Raw genomic sequence first — 15,947 nt, 5'->3', positions numbered from 1 at the left:
CTGCACGGGGCTCTATGTATTCTTTATATCATATACTTTCAGGGCTGGGAAAAGCTATTTGATTTCCATCATAGCTTTCCATACTTCCAGTCCATTTTTTTTCTTTAACAGAGCATCACATTTTTTAGCCAACCAGAATTCCTGAGTCTTTGGAGCATCCCTTTTTTTTCAAGTTCTTTTTTTAATTGCTTTTATTTTTTAATTACATGACAGCAGAATGCATCACAACTCTTATTACACATATAGAGCATAATTTTTCATATCTCTGTATATAAAGTATATTCACACCAATTCATCTCTTCATACATGTACTTTGGATAATGATGTCCATCACATTCCACCATCATTACTAACCCCCTGCCCCCTCCCATCCCCTCCCACCCCGCTGCCCCATTAGAGTTCATCTATTCCTCCCATGGAGCATCCCTTTGTTTAAAGACTGGTATTGACTTTCCTATTTTTACAATATCCTGTCTTGTATTCTGAACATGTGTGATGTCTCTGATCTGTCCTTTCTCAGGGAAAAGAAAAAACACTCCTGGAACCTTACCACCCAATGTTCACTTCAATATGAGCATCCAAGATGGCAACCACATCAGCAGTGGCAGCTGCCCAGCCCGTGTTGCGTGCTTGAGCAAGACCTCTTCTCTTACTATGCCGTATCATTTTCAACAATCCAGGATTCTTCTGGTTGTAAAGCTTAATCTTCTCATTCAAGGATACCTTTAATTCTTCTGCCAACCAAACACACACCCACAGAAACACTGAGTGCAATAATCAATGTGGTACAGAAATTTGATACTATTTTATAATAGTGGTTGGATTACCATTGTAGGATAAGCAATTCTTCAACCTTGACCTATACCATAGGTAATGTTTTCCTGCACATCATTCTTTTCTTTCTTCCATTTTAATCTTATTATTCTTAATTTCCTTTACCTCACAATTAAATTGACAAACCTACTTAGTAGGCACCAGCCACTGTTAGAAGTGCATTTTATACATTGAGAAATTCTTATGAGGATGGTAGGACAGACCTGGCCTTATGAAATTGGAGATGGTGATGGACAATTTTGCAGAGATAGCCTGGAACATCTTCTTCACAGCTAAACTCACAGGACTTTCTGAAAAACCCATAAACAACTGAGACTGATTTGTTTTGCATATTCCTGGTTGGCCTGCTGAAGGACTAACTGGGACAGAATGTGTAGACTAATCTTTTGCCAACTTCTTGCTAAAGAGTTTACTCCCCAAATTATGCAAACAAGATTCACTATTCCCAGACTGTTTATAAGTTTTTTCTTCCCTCCCCCTCCTTCCTTTTTATAAAGCCTGTCTGTACCTTTATTCTTTGACTCAGCCTAACAGCTGCTTTCTTTACATGTATGAAAACAACTAGCATGCAAATCACTAAGCCATGTGGAAAACACCTAACCAAATGTCTCTGAGGTATTGACTGATGTTAACTCACTTAATTCTCAAAGAATTCTATAAGATAGGCACTAGATTACAGATTAAGGAAACGAGAAAAAGAAAGGGTCACACTTCCAGTAAGTGGCATGCCTTGGCTATGAACCCATGCTTTCTTTAACCACCACGTCACACCATCTCAAGGACTGGGGGTACCTGGTGGAGTTTATCAAGTCCTCTCCCCATCTCCTCTCCCCCACAGCCCAGGAATGAGATTATTGCTGGTTGTTTTCTCAAAAGATGAATATACTTATGAGGCCTGGCATGGGCAGGACCTGGGATCAATATATACCTGAATATGACACTAGAATTTGTCCCATTTTAGAACTCTCCCAGTTACACTCAAAATTAATTGATTGAATTATTGAAGGTGTAAAAAAAGAGCCAATGAGTCTAAGTCCACACCTGGAGGTATCCTTCCACAGGTGTGTCTTGCCTTACCAATTCAGATGGGACTTCTTGCAATCTCTTACAGCTTCTTCTATGGGTGTCAAACTCTAGTTGGATCACTATCTGATTCCATGCCACTTCCTATTTGGGGACGGTTTCTTCAACTTGGAAATAGCAGGTAATCTATCAAGACCTTTCCAACTCCAAAACTCTAATGAGCCACAGATTCTGAGTCACCCTCTCAGAAGAGCAAATTTGAAATGAGTAGCTAAGTATCACCCCCCAGGCCATTGTGAACCAAGATGATCAGATTCTTCCAGAATTTACGTGATCTCTTGGGTATTCCAGTTTCCAAAATGGTATCTTTTTCCTGTGTGATTCTCCACATTCTCTATATAATAATCTTTATATATTGCATATAGTCCAGCATGAGAATTGAAGATTTATTCCAGGGTGCTTTTGGCTTCTGTGTCTTTGCTCACACCATTCTTTTCTCTGACTACCTATCCCCTCCTCATCCTAGCCCCTGAGTCATTCTTACTTTCTCTGCATTTTCAAAACCTAGCAAGTTTTCAAATCCCAGTGTAAGCCCCACTCCTCAGGAAAGCCTCCCTACATGACCCCATCTCCCTCTCTGGGCTTCCTCATACTGACTGATAGTTCACTTAATTTGACAGAATTCTTCATACATTGAGGTACCCTTCCACAGATGTGCCTTTCCTGGCCAATTAAGATGGGAACATCTTGAAATTTCTGACAGCTTCTTCCATATATAGTGCTTAGCACATGGTAGAAACACAATAGCTGTTGATTGGAGAATGTGTCTAAAATTTGGAGAAAATTCAGGATTGTGCCTACATTGATATAATTTCCAAAAACTCTTAGATTAGCTCTGATGATGCTTAAGGCATTTGATTGATGCAAATAAAGTTTCACATCTAGAGGAAGGAAGAAAGAAAGGAAGGAAGGAAGGAAGGAAGGAAGGAAGGAAGGAAGGAAGGAAGGAAGGAGGAAGGAAGAAACTTCTAATACAGTGAGCCTGTTCTGAGCACTTTACATATATTATTTAGTCCCCCACGTGGTCCTAGAAGGTAAACACCATTTATTTCCCCAGTGTTACAGATGTGGAAACTGAGGTATGAAGTACTTGAGTGACTTGTTTCCAAATTCACATGGATAGTAAATTTCCTTGTAGCATGCACAGTACAGACTTCCTATTATTTTCCTCAGCAGATTTCTAGGATATGCTCATTGAATGTCAGTGTAGCTGGTATTTCCATGGTTAATGAGAAGTTAACTCCTGCTTCATTGACCAGTCAAGGAATGACTAACAGCTCCTCTTTCTGTGCCATTTCAAACAAATTATCTTTATGAAAACAAAAATGGTTCCAAACCCAATCTAGAAGGATGGATTATTACGGTAATGCATCTTACAACATTGGGACCTTTGTTTGACTTGTCGTTAAATGTGTCTGCCCTATGTTGATAATAGTGTATAATCCATTTTATTGTTTCATAGGAAAAAGTCTTGAATGAAGTCTTAGCCACTCCCCATGGAGCATGGAATTATGTAACCATTATAGGGTTCTTTCTCCACAAAAAAAAAAAAAAAAAGTTTTAGTGGTCTTCTAGCTTAATGCTTGCATTTGCCCCATGACAAAGCAGAGTCCCAGAGGTAAAAGGACTTAGCTAAAATCATCTCAGGCTGCAAAAGACTTCAGCTGTCTTCAGCTATCATGGACAAATAACTGAAGATCCTACTTCTCGTTAGAAAGTCGGGTGAACAACTTGGTATCAGGCTTCACATCTGGAAATGACTGAAACCAGTCATGCTGTTTTCTTTGGTTTTCAGTGGAATTTTGCTCTAGAAAATGTACCTTTTTATATCTTATTTACTTACATTGGAATGACAAGAGCGGGAGGCATATAATGGAAGAAAATAAATATTTTTCAGTGTCTGGAAACCCCAAAGAGAAAGTTTTAAGTTGTCATTTTGTGTGTGTCTCTCTCCTCAGGGAAATCTTGAAGGAACAATAACCCACCTGTACTTAAAGATGCCCAGGAAAGAGCCAAATCCTTCCTCTGAAGGGTCACTACTACATAGCCTACACAGTTAATCCATCCTTATCACTAGCCCAACTTTACAACTTAATTCTAATTTGTTTTATTTGGTGCCCAAAATTAATAAAACTAGAGCTAACTGGACATAATCAATGTATTATATCAGTGAAAATAGTGGTTAGAACAAGGGCTCTGAACTCAAGTTCACGGTCAAAACTTAATTCTATCACCAGCCATGCGAAGTTCAGCAAGCTCTTTGATTAGTCTGTGCCATAATTTTTTATATCCATGTAAATGGTAAAAATACAAAAGTGGTTCCTTCCTCATATTGTTATTATCATGATTAAAACTGTTAACACACATAAAGTGTTTGGAACAAATAATGTTAGCTGCTCTAATTTTCTCATTTAATTCTCACTCTAATTCACGATATGATTATCAACATCCATGTTTCCATGTAAGGAAACCAGAGCGTGGAGAAGTTCAGTTACCTGAGGACATAGTGCTCAGAAGGAAGGAGCAGGGACTATGAATTTAGAAGCAAGGATTCAGCAAGGTTTACTGTCTGCCACTTCCCCACACGTCCTCCTTGACTGAGCTGGACCTCAGGAGATTCATCCTGTGGGCAAGAATCGTTGCCACTTCAGAGAGGTTTCAGCACCCAATGCTCTTTTACTCCAGACTTCATCACCAGTAGAGATTGGGTTGATATCTTTTCTTTTTAAGGTAGCTCTGAATCCCTTCCTGGTGTCTGAGGTCTTTTTGAGACCCCCACCCTCCTCACATCATCAAGTCCCCTTCATGGTGCACAGAAAGGGCACAGATGGCTTTGGAGTCACACAGTCCCAGGACTGACCCCAGTTCCATACTGACTTTCCATGCAATTTTGGCACACTACGTGATCTTTCTGTGTCTTAGTGGTCTCATCTATGCAACTGAGAAAAATGATCTTTTCTTGGCTTTATGAAAATTAAACATGGTAGCCCAAATAGCTCCTCAATAAATTTTCCTTTTCTTTTTCCTACATGAGAAGCCCAAGGTATCCCAAACCTTAAGCTACAACCCCTTTCCAGCCAAGCACAGATGACAAATGGTAACTCTTATGATTATTCCTTGCTCAAGTTGCTCACCATTTGAGCTGAAATCATCCACCAAGATGATCTCTTTCAGCAACCGAGGTGGGGTCCGGCTGATGACACTGGTGATGGCCCGTTGTATAATGGACAGAGATTCATCCATGAATATGAGGATGACACCAAGGGATGGGAGTAGGGAAGGGTATGACTTCTGAACACATCTATAAGAAACCATTTTGATAACCATGTTATTGATACTCAATTTTCCCTTTTACTACATATGATTTTTATATCAACCCATCAAACCCCCAACTCATTAGAGAGGGAAACAATTGTTTATCACATTAGCAAGGAGATTTTATATTTATTTATCCAAAATTATTCTGCAACATGGATAAAATCCATTGTGTGTGTGTGTGTGTGTGTGTGTGTGTGTGTGTGTGTGTGTGTATTACCGGGGATTGAACCTCTAGCCCTGAGCTGTGTTCCCAGCCCTGTTCATTTTTGTTTTGTTTTGTTTTTGTGGTGCTAGAGATTGAACCCATGGCCTTGTGCATGTGAGGCAAGCACTCTACCAGCTGAGCTATATCCCCAGCCCTCTTTCATTTTTTATTTTGAGATGGCCCAATACTTTTTAAATCAGTCTTCAGTCGACATTTCTACTCGAATACTCATTATGTCCCCAAAGGAATTCCCATTCCTCTCCCATGCCCAAGTAAGCTTCCATGTCAGTAGCCTTCTTTCTGTCATTGTCACCACCCTTTCCCCATGTTCTCAGACCTCTAATCACCTTTAACACAACCCTCTACTTCTTCACTATAGACAGGAGGCAAACTTTCCAGAGAACTGTGCTTAATTCCTTTTTAAGTTATACACTGCATTTATGGAATGCCTACCATATGCTAGACACTAGTTTACCCTTATTTTTATAGCTTGATTGAAGTGTGATTGATACACTAAAAACATCACACATTTAATGCATACAAATTTGATGGGTTTGGAAAGATGCATGAACCTATGATACCATCAAATCCCCTTCATGGTGCATGGAAAGGGCACAGGTGGCTTTGGAGTCACACAGTCCCGGGACTGACCCCAGCTCCATATTGACTAAACATTTCCACCACAAAAATTTCCTTATATTCCTTTGCTTTGTGTGCATATCTAAGAACACAATATAAAATCTATCCTCTTGACAAATATTTAAGTATATAAAGCTGTATTATAAACTATAGGCACCATGTTGTACAGCAGGTGTCTAGCATTTACTCATCTTGTATAAATGTAATTTTGTACCCATTGAGCAAGTCCTTGTTTTTAAACACAACTGTTGAGATACAATTTACAAACAATAAAATTCACACATTTAAAAGTGAATCATCCAATGCTTTTTGTAATAGTCACAAAGTTGAATAACTGTCAGCACTACCTGATTTTAAAATAATTTCATCACATTAAAAGAAACCCTGTAACATTAACAATCACTCTCCATTTCTCCCCAACCCATTCCACCTCTGTCCCCTCAGCCATAGGCATCCATGAATCTCACTTCTATTTCTACAAAATTACCTATTCTGTACCTTTCATGTAAGTAGAATTGCCTAATGGTCTTTTGTGTCTAGCTTATTTTCTCAGCTTATCAGTGTTGTAATCGGTTTCGGTACTTCATTCCTGTTATTGTCAAATAATATTCCATTGTATAAATATGTCACATACTGTTTATCCATTTACCAATAAATGGACATTTCGGATATTTCCACTTTGGGGCTATTATGAATAATGATGCTCTATGAACATTCTTGAACACGTGTTTGTATTTGTACATGTTTTCATTTCTGATACAAAGTCATGACAGTGTGCCTGATGACAATGTTTCTATTGGTGACAGACCACATATACCACAGTGTTTCCATAAGATTAAATTGCCAAGTGACATCATAGCTGTTTTTGTTTCTGCAAGTATACTGTATGATGTTCACACAGTGATGGGGTCACTTGACCAGGCATTTCTCAGAACTTACCCACCATTCAGTGATGCATATTGTAGTCAAAGTCCCAAAAGAAAAGTGAGAAAGTTGAGGAGCGGTTAAGTATGGAGATTTTAAAAACATATTTTGAAGAAATAATGACCAAAGCATCATTACGCAGCACATGACCTTATTTTATTTTTAATCCTGGCATCCTCAGAGATGCCCCTGGGTCACAGTAGCTTATGGTTCAAACAGTGTGCAGAGGTTGGGCTTATGTCCCTAGTGCTATTGAAATTTCAGCTGTTTGTCAATGGATCTGTGTGCAGGTTGATCAATGGTTAAAAGTCTTTCCTTTTTCTTACTCTGGTTCCTGGGTGGGTTTGGCCCAGTGCTTGCACAAAACCTTGTAGATCACCCAGGGATGGGTGTGATCCCAGGACAGCTATGCTTGGCTGTCTCTTTCCATGGTGTTGTCTGTTAAATTTCTGCATGTTCCCCCATCTTACTACTCATATTGTGGGGCTATGAGTGTCCTCCTAAATGTTCTCCACCAAGAATTTCATTGGTTCAGACAACACCATTAGGCATGGACTTCTTCATGCTCTGTTCTGAATAAGGTCAATCCCTTAAACCGGGATAGGAGGTTTTCACCCTGTCTTTCCTTCTACGCTGGACTTTGGCAGCAGTGCACAAGAGCTGGGGGTGGGAACAGGATCTCACTTTTGGAATGACACCCTGCTCTGCAGGAAGACACTGAGGAGAGGGAGTTTGGGAGTTTGGGAGTGGAGGCAGCAGCCCCTGGATTTCTTAGCTTTTCCATTCTAGTGCGGAACATCCACTGTGCAAACAAGTTGGGAAGAAGAAAACAGAACCCAGCATTCTTGGCCAGACTCAGCAACAGTTGAAATTCTACCTTAGGAGTAGGAAGTAGGGCAAGGTGGAGGGGAGGAGTCACAGTAGACTCCACTAGGAACAGAATTTTTGCATCACAAGAATGGGGAAGATGTGAAATATGGTTGGCCTGCCCTTCCCAGTGTGAAACCACTGCCCTGAGCTGGGAGCTGCAGGGAAGAGCAGCCCTCTATCTCTTGGCCATACCCACTCAGAGCAAAGAAATTTAGGTAGAGTTTCTCAAAGCTAGAACTGGGGGTGGTGTGGAGGGAGCAAGTGGGGGGCGAGGGGGTCATTCATATGCCACAGATTCCCACTGATCTTAATGATACATTCCTATGAGAATGTTTCTGCATTTGCTCTGTGCCCTCAAGATAAATTCTGAAAACACTGAGGGATTCTTTTTTATAATTCTCTCCAGTCGGATGGTTGTTTTACTAGGGAGGAAAGATGCTGCACTCAACATTCTGCCATTCTGGAAGGAAGTCTCAATCCTTACTTTTATTTAAAGTAGTTGCCAATATTCTTGTTTTAAATCCAGATTTCTGGCGTCTCTGACAAGCAGACATTTGTCTCACTGAAACCTCCTTCCCAGAGGATAACACCTCCTCTGATCAGAGTCAAGAGTTGTTAGAAATGCTCACAGCACATTCTCCCTGGTCACCTCAGGCCCCACCCAAACCTCTCTTTGCATCATGGATGTCTGTCGGTATTTAGTTGCAGCCCCTGAGATTTCAGTGCATTTTAAGCCCAGACCACAGGCAGCTGGATGAATGCACAGAGTGTTAAAAGCACACATATTATTTGAAGAACTGTGTTGTTTAGTAGTCATGGCCAGAGGTGGGACTGCACACACCAGCAAGGAACAGGCCACAAAGGCTAACAAGATTGGACTGTATCCTAGAGGTACTCATGGAATTTAAACAAAGAATGGGTATGGTCGAATTAATGTTTTTAAAAAGTTCTTTCAGCCACCATGAACACAGCAGTTTGGATCTTAAATGTCTCACTAAGGCCCATGTGTTAAAGGCTTGATCTCTGTGTCACTATTGGGAGGTGGTAGAAGCTGTAAAATATGGGAAATGATAGAAGTTCTTCAGAGCATTGGGGGACAAGATTCAAAGCAGAGGGACCACAGTGCCTTCCTCTTCCTTCCTTTCATATCCCAGCCAGGAAGTGGGCAGCTCTGCTCCACCTGTGCTCCCACCATGGTGTGCTGCCTCCCCACAGGCGCCAAAGCAACAGAATCAACCAACCATGGACTGGGCCTCCAAAGCTGTGAGTCAAAATAAACCTTTTACCTTTGTAAGTTGATTTCTCTGGTATCTGTTCCTAGTGACAGAAAGCTGACTATAGCAGAAAGCAATTAGCCACAGGGGGTTTCCATAATACAGGTGGAGGATCTTTCTCCTAAGATCCTCCCTGGAGAAAGAAAGGAGTGAAAAGAGTTTCTTTCTCAAACTCTAAGGTGCACACACACACCACCTGGTTCAGCAGGTCTGGGTGGAGCCTGAGATCCAGAGTTTCTATCAGGCTCCCAGGTGACAACAATGCTGTAAGATTGGCATTCCTCCAAGTCAGCTCTGTCATTTTCTATGGGCATGATCTCTTGTACCTCCCTTTCCTTATCTGTAAAACGGTAGTAGCAGTAATAATAATAATAATGCTCATATCACAATATTATTATGAGATTCAAATGTGGTCACATGCATAAATTGCTTGTAATCAAAGAAGTTCAATAAATGTTAGTTGTTATTCTCGCTACTTTGGTAGTTCTTGTTATTTTTGTAATTCTCCCTTGGACAACAGCATCCTTTATTAAGCCAGGAGAAATAAGAGAAGAAAAAGAAATTGACACATTTAGAAATTGGCCACATTGAGTGTGGGGGTGCCCCTGAGTCACATCATGGATTTTCTAGCAGGTCATTGTATATATGGTTCCAGGATCTCAGCAGAACAGTTTGAATTAGAGATGTGTAGATTTAGGAGGCATCACCACGAAGGTGTTGGTTGAATTCCCCATTGGGTAAAATCACCTGAGTTATAAACAGGAAGGAGCCTCATGTTAAAGCCTGAAGCTTATGAATATTTAAAGCACAGGTAGAAGAACCTGACAGAGAACTTTAAATTCTTTAAAGCATAGAGGCAGTTCTTAGTGTCAGGAACAGAATGGTTATATAATAAATATGTATGTAATTGAGAGTAAGAATAGGTAATTATGTTAAATTGAAGGCTGATTAAAATTCAGTTCCACTTCTTTTCCCTCTAATTCACATAATTGCATCATCAAACTTTTAGATTTTCTTTTTCTCCACAATGCCTCCCATGCTTCTTTTTTAATTTTTTCATGGAAATATTCTAAATGCTTTCACAACACTTTTCTTATCCACACCCCCACCTTCTCTTCCCCACTTTATATCAAGAAAGGCAGAAAATAAGGTTCCTATCATTCCAAAAAGCATGATTTCCTCCTCTATGCTTCCCTAGCAGCTGACCTGGAATGTACCGCAGTACTCTTCTAATGGAATTTTGTGTTCCAATGTTCTATGTCTGTGCTGCACTTTGTGACAACCACCAGCTTCATGTGGCTGTTGAGAACTTTTAATATGATTAATGTAAACAATAAACTAAAAATTGAATTTATGTTCATCAGCTTAAATTTTAATAACAAGACTACATTAAATGATGCTAGAACAAATATTTTTTAAATAATTGTTCATTGAAGGACATCTAGAGGAACCAATCTTTAGCAACTCCTCCCAATATAGTCATGATTATGATAACACACACAGACAAGCACCTGTCTATGTGTGTTATCACAGAAATAATAAGGTAAGTTCTAAGTGTTAGTGGTAAAAAGATAAATTTAAAGGATATCACAATTTCACCCAAAACTACTGTAGTATAGAACAGACAAACTGATTTGTGCACAAGCAAACAGGTTTTCACCCTTACACAGGGATTTCCTCAGGCAAATTACACCAGCCCCACCGCCAGCTCTGTAGGCAATGCAGCCTATACAGTCACACACAGAAACCACACTTAGAGGGACTCCTCACTTGATTTAATGCTTTACCATCATCATTTGAAATTTTTATTTTAATTATTTGTTTACTTTGGTACTGGGGATTGAGCCCAGGGATGCTTTACTACTGAGCTACATCCCCAGTCTTTTTACTTTTACTATTCTAAGTTGCTTAGGGCCTCCACTAAATTGCTGAGGCTGGCCTTAAACTTATCCTCCTGCCTCAGTCTCCTGAGTAATTTGTGTGACAGGCATTACCATTGCATCCAGAAGAATTCTTAATTATTTTCTAAACAAAAGGATTTTGCAATTGTATTGTACTCTGGGCCCTGTGAATTATGTAGCTGGTCCTGTCCACAGCATTTTGGTAGACTCTGTCCAACAGTTTGTTGATGTTAGTATCTACCCAAACTCAATAAAGTCACAGACCAATTCCACACAACAGTCTCTCAAGCAGCTTTTATCATCTCTGGAAGGTAAAGAGGACATGACCACATAAGAACTGTGACATCTTTCTAGTATCAGACAGCTATTTAGAAAACTGCCAAAACCTAGCAACTACAGTCACTTTGCATGTCTTTTGGCAGGAAGTTAGAGTAAAGGGCACATCTCTACTAAATTTAAGATGTAATGATAACTCTCATTTATTTACTAAGTTACGACCTTCTCAAAGAAAGTCATTGATGCTGGGCACACACTCCCAGCAGCTTGGGAGGCTGAGGCAGGAAGATCACAGTTTGAAGTCAGCCTCAGCAAATGAGCAAGGCCATAAGCAACTTAATAAGACCCTGTCTTAAAGTAAAAACTAAAAAGTGCTGAGGATGTAGCTCAATCTGGTAAAGCACTTCCAGTACAATTCTCAGTACCTTTCTACCAGAAAAAGGAAATCAGTGGAGTGGCCTTGCCTGTAGTTCTCAAACCATACAGGTTTCTACGATGCTTTAATTCTGAAATTCTTAGGCATCTGAGTTACATATTTTTTTAATGAATAGCAGGAAAGAAGAGTATTCAATTGGTTTATAAGTATCCAGTATAATTCAAATGATATTCAGGTACAGAATATTTCATTCATAAATATTTTTCAACCACAGTAATACTTTCTGACAAGCAGTTTCATGAGTTAATTCCTATGGAATTAAACCTGAATGCTCCAAAATTAAATTTGGATAAGACAGCTTCAATCACCAATAGCTCCCAACATATCATTCTCATACCTAAAGCCCCAAATTATGCAATGGACTCAAGAGAAAATTTGTCAGGTTCTACTTGACTCCCATCTCGCAAGGAGCAAATAGTAAAACATGTGCTACCTTCTCCTCCTTCCTTGCTCATGTCAGACATTGCCAATAGATCATAGTACTCATGCACTTGACCCTATGGACTCAAAAGTCTTCTCAACATAAAACACTTCAGGTAGTCACTACCAGTCACTAAGAGTTCTCATGAACAAAGAAAACTTTTTTTTTTTTATCATCCTTTCACAAGCTAATAAGACAGAAAGGTTTCTCTAAATATGTTAACTGCAGAACATCCCAGGTAAGGTAATCTATCCCAGACAAAGTTCATCTTGAAATAAGGAGGCCTTAGTGGAGAAGTAGCTTCCCCACTCACCCGCTAAGGCTCACCTTTGCCTTCTCATTCAGAGAAACAGGATTCTAGGAAATCTCTTCCTGGTGATATGGTGGAAAATACCAATTCGTCATCTGTCAGGCCATGGTTTGGGCCTCTGCCATGCAAAACATGAGTTAAAGATCAGCTGTTTGGTGTTTTGGGGTTTTTTTTTGTTTGTTTGTTTGTTTGTTTGTTTTTGTAGAACCTCTATCTCCCTATTGAGGTGATCTTTTGCTTCTTGGATTTGTTTATGTAGCTCCTTGTTGAAGTGATCTTTCACTGCTTGTATTTGCTCTCTTATATCTTCCTTAAGTACACAGAACATTTTAACCATGTATATCCTGAACTCTTTCTCATCGTTTTTTTCTGCAGTGGTGTCTTGATTTGTTTGTGGCACTTTCTTCCCTTGTCTTTTCATGTTGCTCATGTGTCTTCCTTTCCAGCTGTGTGGGTCTGGGGTGTTATTACTCTATAGGTTTGTAGTGCTCTTGTAGGGTTCCAAGATCCCTCCTTTATGGGGAAGGACAATATTAACTGATCCCAATATCCACAATATATCATCTATGAACAATCTGTTGTTATAAAGACATTTACAATTTAGTCTCAATGTACAGAAATGTGGGATGCAATTATTATCTAAAATATAATCAGTAGTTTCGTAAGAAGGTTTACAGTTTCTGATGGTGGACAATGAACTGGGGGTGAGGAGTAGGACAATATGCTGAAGGGGGAAAGATGTGAGGGTATAGAGTTAGTAAACCTTAGGAAATGTGAAAGAGAAATCTAATGAAGAGGGTTAGTAGCAAGAAAATAGACAGGAGGTAATTTGGGGTAGGCAAGTATGTGGGAAGACAGTAGAGTACATAAAACAAACACACATATGTATTTAGAAAAATACAAGATGTAAAAATAGTAAAATTTGGAGGGGGAAAGAAAAATGAAACAAGGAAAAAAGGGGCATATACAACACCTCTAAATTATATTATTCAGATGACTCAGTCCTCAAAATCCTATTTCATACAAAGTTCTTGGTTTCACATATGTGGGTATGTGAGGGCTGGAGGATAGAGGGGTAGAAAAGAAAGAGGAAAAAATATATAACTTGAAAGAAGAAACCAGGGTTGTTGCTAGTTTTAGAGATCCGTTTTTGTTGTTGTTGTTGTTGGTGGTGGTGGTGGTTGGTTGGTTGGTTTCTGTTTCTCGTCCAATAGGTGAGAAGAGAAGTTTTAAGCTGGTGTCTCTGTCCTCAGGATGGTGTAGGTAACCAGGGAGGGAGGACTGATCCCCACCCGTGTAGGGCATCTGGAAGTGGAGAGTGCCACCTGCCAGTCTCTGCAGGAAGACTGCACCTCACAGGTCTCTTTTTGGAACCACTTGTCTGACTTGAGCACCTAGTATTGTCTCCCTCTCTTGCCTGGAGATTTCCCAGCTCCTGATCTCTCTGTTAGGCTCCAAAATTTAGTTCCATCCCCTGTCAATTAGCGGTTCTCACCTGTGGGACCTCTCATAGCAAGGCTCACGCCAGGTGAGCAGCACCCTGGTCGCACTGCACACCTGCCCAACTGGGAGCTGTTTTTGTGTTGAGTGGTCACTGTACTGAGGTCGCCGCTGGGGTGGGTGTGGGGGAAGAGTTGGATACCTGGTACCTGGCCAGATGGAGATCCGATCTGAGAGCTGAGAGCTGCCCCCACCAAATATGGTGAGAAAGGTTACTCAAGATGGAGTCGGTCTGCTTCCAGAACCGGGGTGTCTGGTAGGGTGGGGGAGCCAGGTGATGGCCTTGTGCTGTGGGTAGGTAGTCCCCAAGTGACCAGCATGGGAGCGGGGCGCAATCTGGAGTTCTGCAGAGGTGCTGGATAGGTGATTCTGCTAAGTTGCTTGAGAGCCGAGGGTGAGCTACAACTGCGGGCTTTGGGTTTCGGGCGCTGGGGATTCAGAGTCCTGCTCCAATGCTAAGGCTCTGAGCCCTGTGCAGGGGGCCACAGCACTGATGATTTCTGAGGAAATTAGCTATATAGGGGTCCTCTTACACTCTCTTAAGATGCATTATTCCGACTAGGTGAGACCTGGATCATGGAGCAACACAGGGTGCTGCCTGCCTCTGACCTGCCGTCTTGGAATCCTCAAGATCAGCTCTCAAATGAGAACTATGATTGACAATATAAAGAGAAAGAAATTTTTAAATTGCTCACAATTCATTGTTCATTTACCATCTCCCCAGTACGGTGCTACAAGACTCTCACTTAGAAGCCACGACTTATGATTTCATAACCCCTAAAGAAATACTAATAATACTTATAAACTTCCAAGACACATTCAGGAAGCTCAATGAACTCCAAGTAGGGTACATGAAGAGATACCCACCAAGATATATCATAATCCTAATGCTGGAAACCAGAGATTAAACAGAAAAACTTGAAAGAAGCAAAAGAAAAATGACATCACATACAAGAGAACGCCAATAAGGATAGTTGGCATCTTATAAAAATCAGTGGAGGCCAGAAGGCAGAGGGATGACATTTTTAAGATACCAAATAAAAGTATTAAACAAGCATATTTTATCTTATATATTTCAAATATGAAGGCAAAATAAAGATGCTGGAAAATTAACAAATGCTGAGATAGTTTGTTGCCACCCTGCAAGAAATACTAAGTTCTTTAAGCTGAAAGCAAGTCATCCAGTATAGTAATTCAAATGCGCGCACACACACACACAACACACACAGCAAAAGAAATACCGGCAAAAGTAATTATAGAATTATTAAATAAATAGTATAAATTTCTTTTAATTGTAATTTAAAAGAAATTGTATAAAACAATGTGGGGATATATATATATATATATCCATACATACATAAATTTTATATATACTTATTTATATTTTATACACATATACTCGTATTGTTGGGTCCATAACACAGAGAAATACAATGTATTTGACAATAAGAGCACAAGGGAGGTAGGTGGAAGTAGAGCCATGTCAAAGTAAAAAAATGACACCAGATAATAAATTGATCCAAAGGAACCAATATGCAGAATCAGACACAGTAAAAAGAAGGTAAATACAACAAAGTCTGCAATTTATGCTTTCTTTCATTTTTTTCATCTTTTTAATTAGAAAAAAATTATACCATTATAACAGTATGGGGGCATTTGTACCATACTTAAATGTAATATGTGTTAGAAAAACAGCAAAAAAATAAAAGAGTAATAGAGCAACATAGAAATGGCCTCTCTATATCTCAGTAAAATTAAGTATAAATCTAAGACAATTCTGATCAGTTAAGATGTATGTGATAAGCCCTATAGAAACCACTAAGAAAAAAACTAAAAATAGTGGAAATCAGGGAAATGATTTTACTGTGATATTAGAAAGCACTTGTTTAATGAAAAAAGATAAGCAGTAAAGGAGGAATGATAGGAAAAGACAAAAAAATAGAAAAAGGAAATAAA

At 39.7% G+C, this 15,947-nt stretch overlaps 1 protein-coding gene across 1 annotated transcript in view; it reads right to left on the bottom strand.

Annotated features, from left to right (window-relative positions):
- GALNT8 (polypeptide N-acetylgalactosaminyltransferase 8) overlaps positions 1-15,947 on the bottom strand; it is a gene marked incomplete at both ends in the record, with an annotated part of 55,328 nt that overhangs the window by 26,639 nt on the left and 12,742 nt on the right. The window contains 2 exons of the mRNA XM_081310772.1: positions 551-734; positions 5,052-5,218. Of these exons, the coding sequence (XP_081166898.1) occupies positions 551-734; positions 5,052-5,218 (351 nt within the window). The remainder of the gene's footprint in view (positions 1-550; positions 735-5,051; positions 5,219-15,947) is intronic.

Source organism: Spermophilus citellus (assembly GCF_964194105.1).
Source record: "Spermophilus citellus genome assembly, chromosome: 10".
NCBI classification, from domain to species: Eukaryota; Metazoa; Chordata; class Mammalia; order Rodentia; family Sciuridae; genus Spermophilus; species Spermophilus citellus.
The sequence above is the reverse complement of the archived record's forward strand: the minus strand, read 5'-3'. Positions and strand labels throughout refer to the sequence as shown.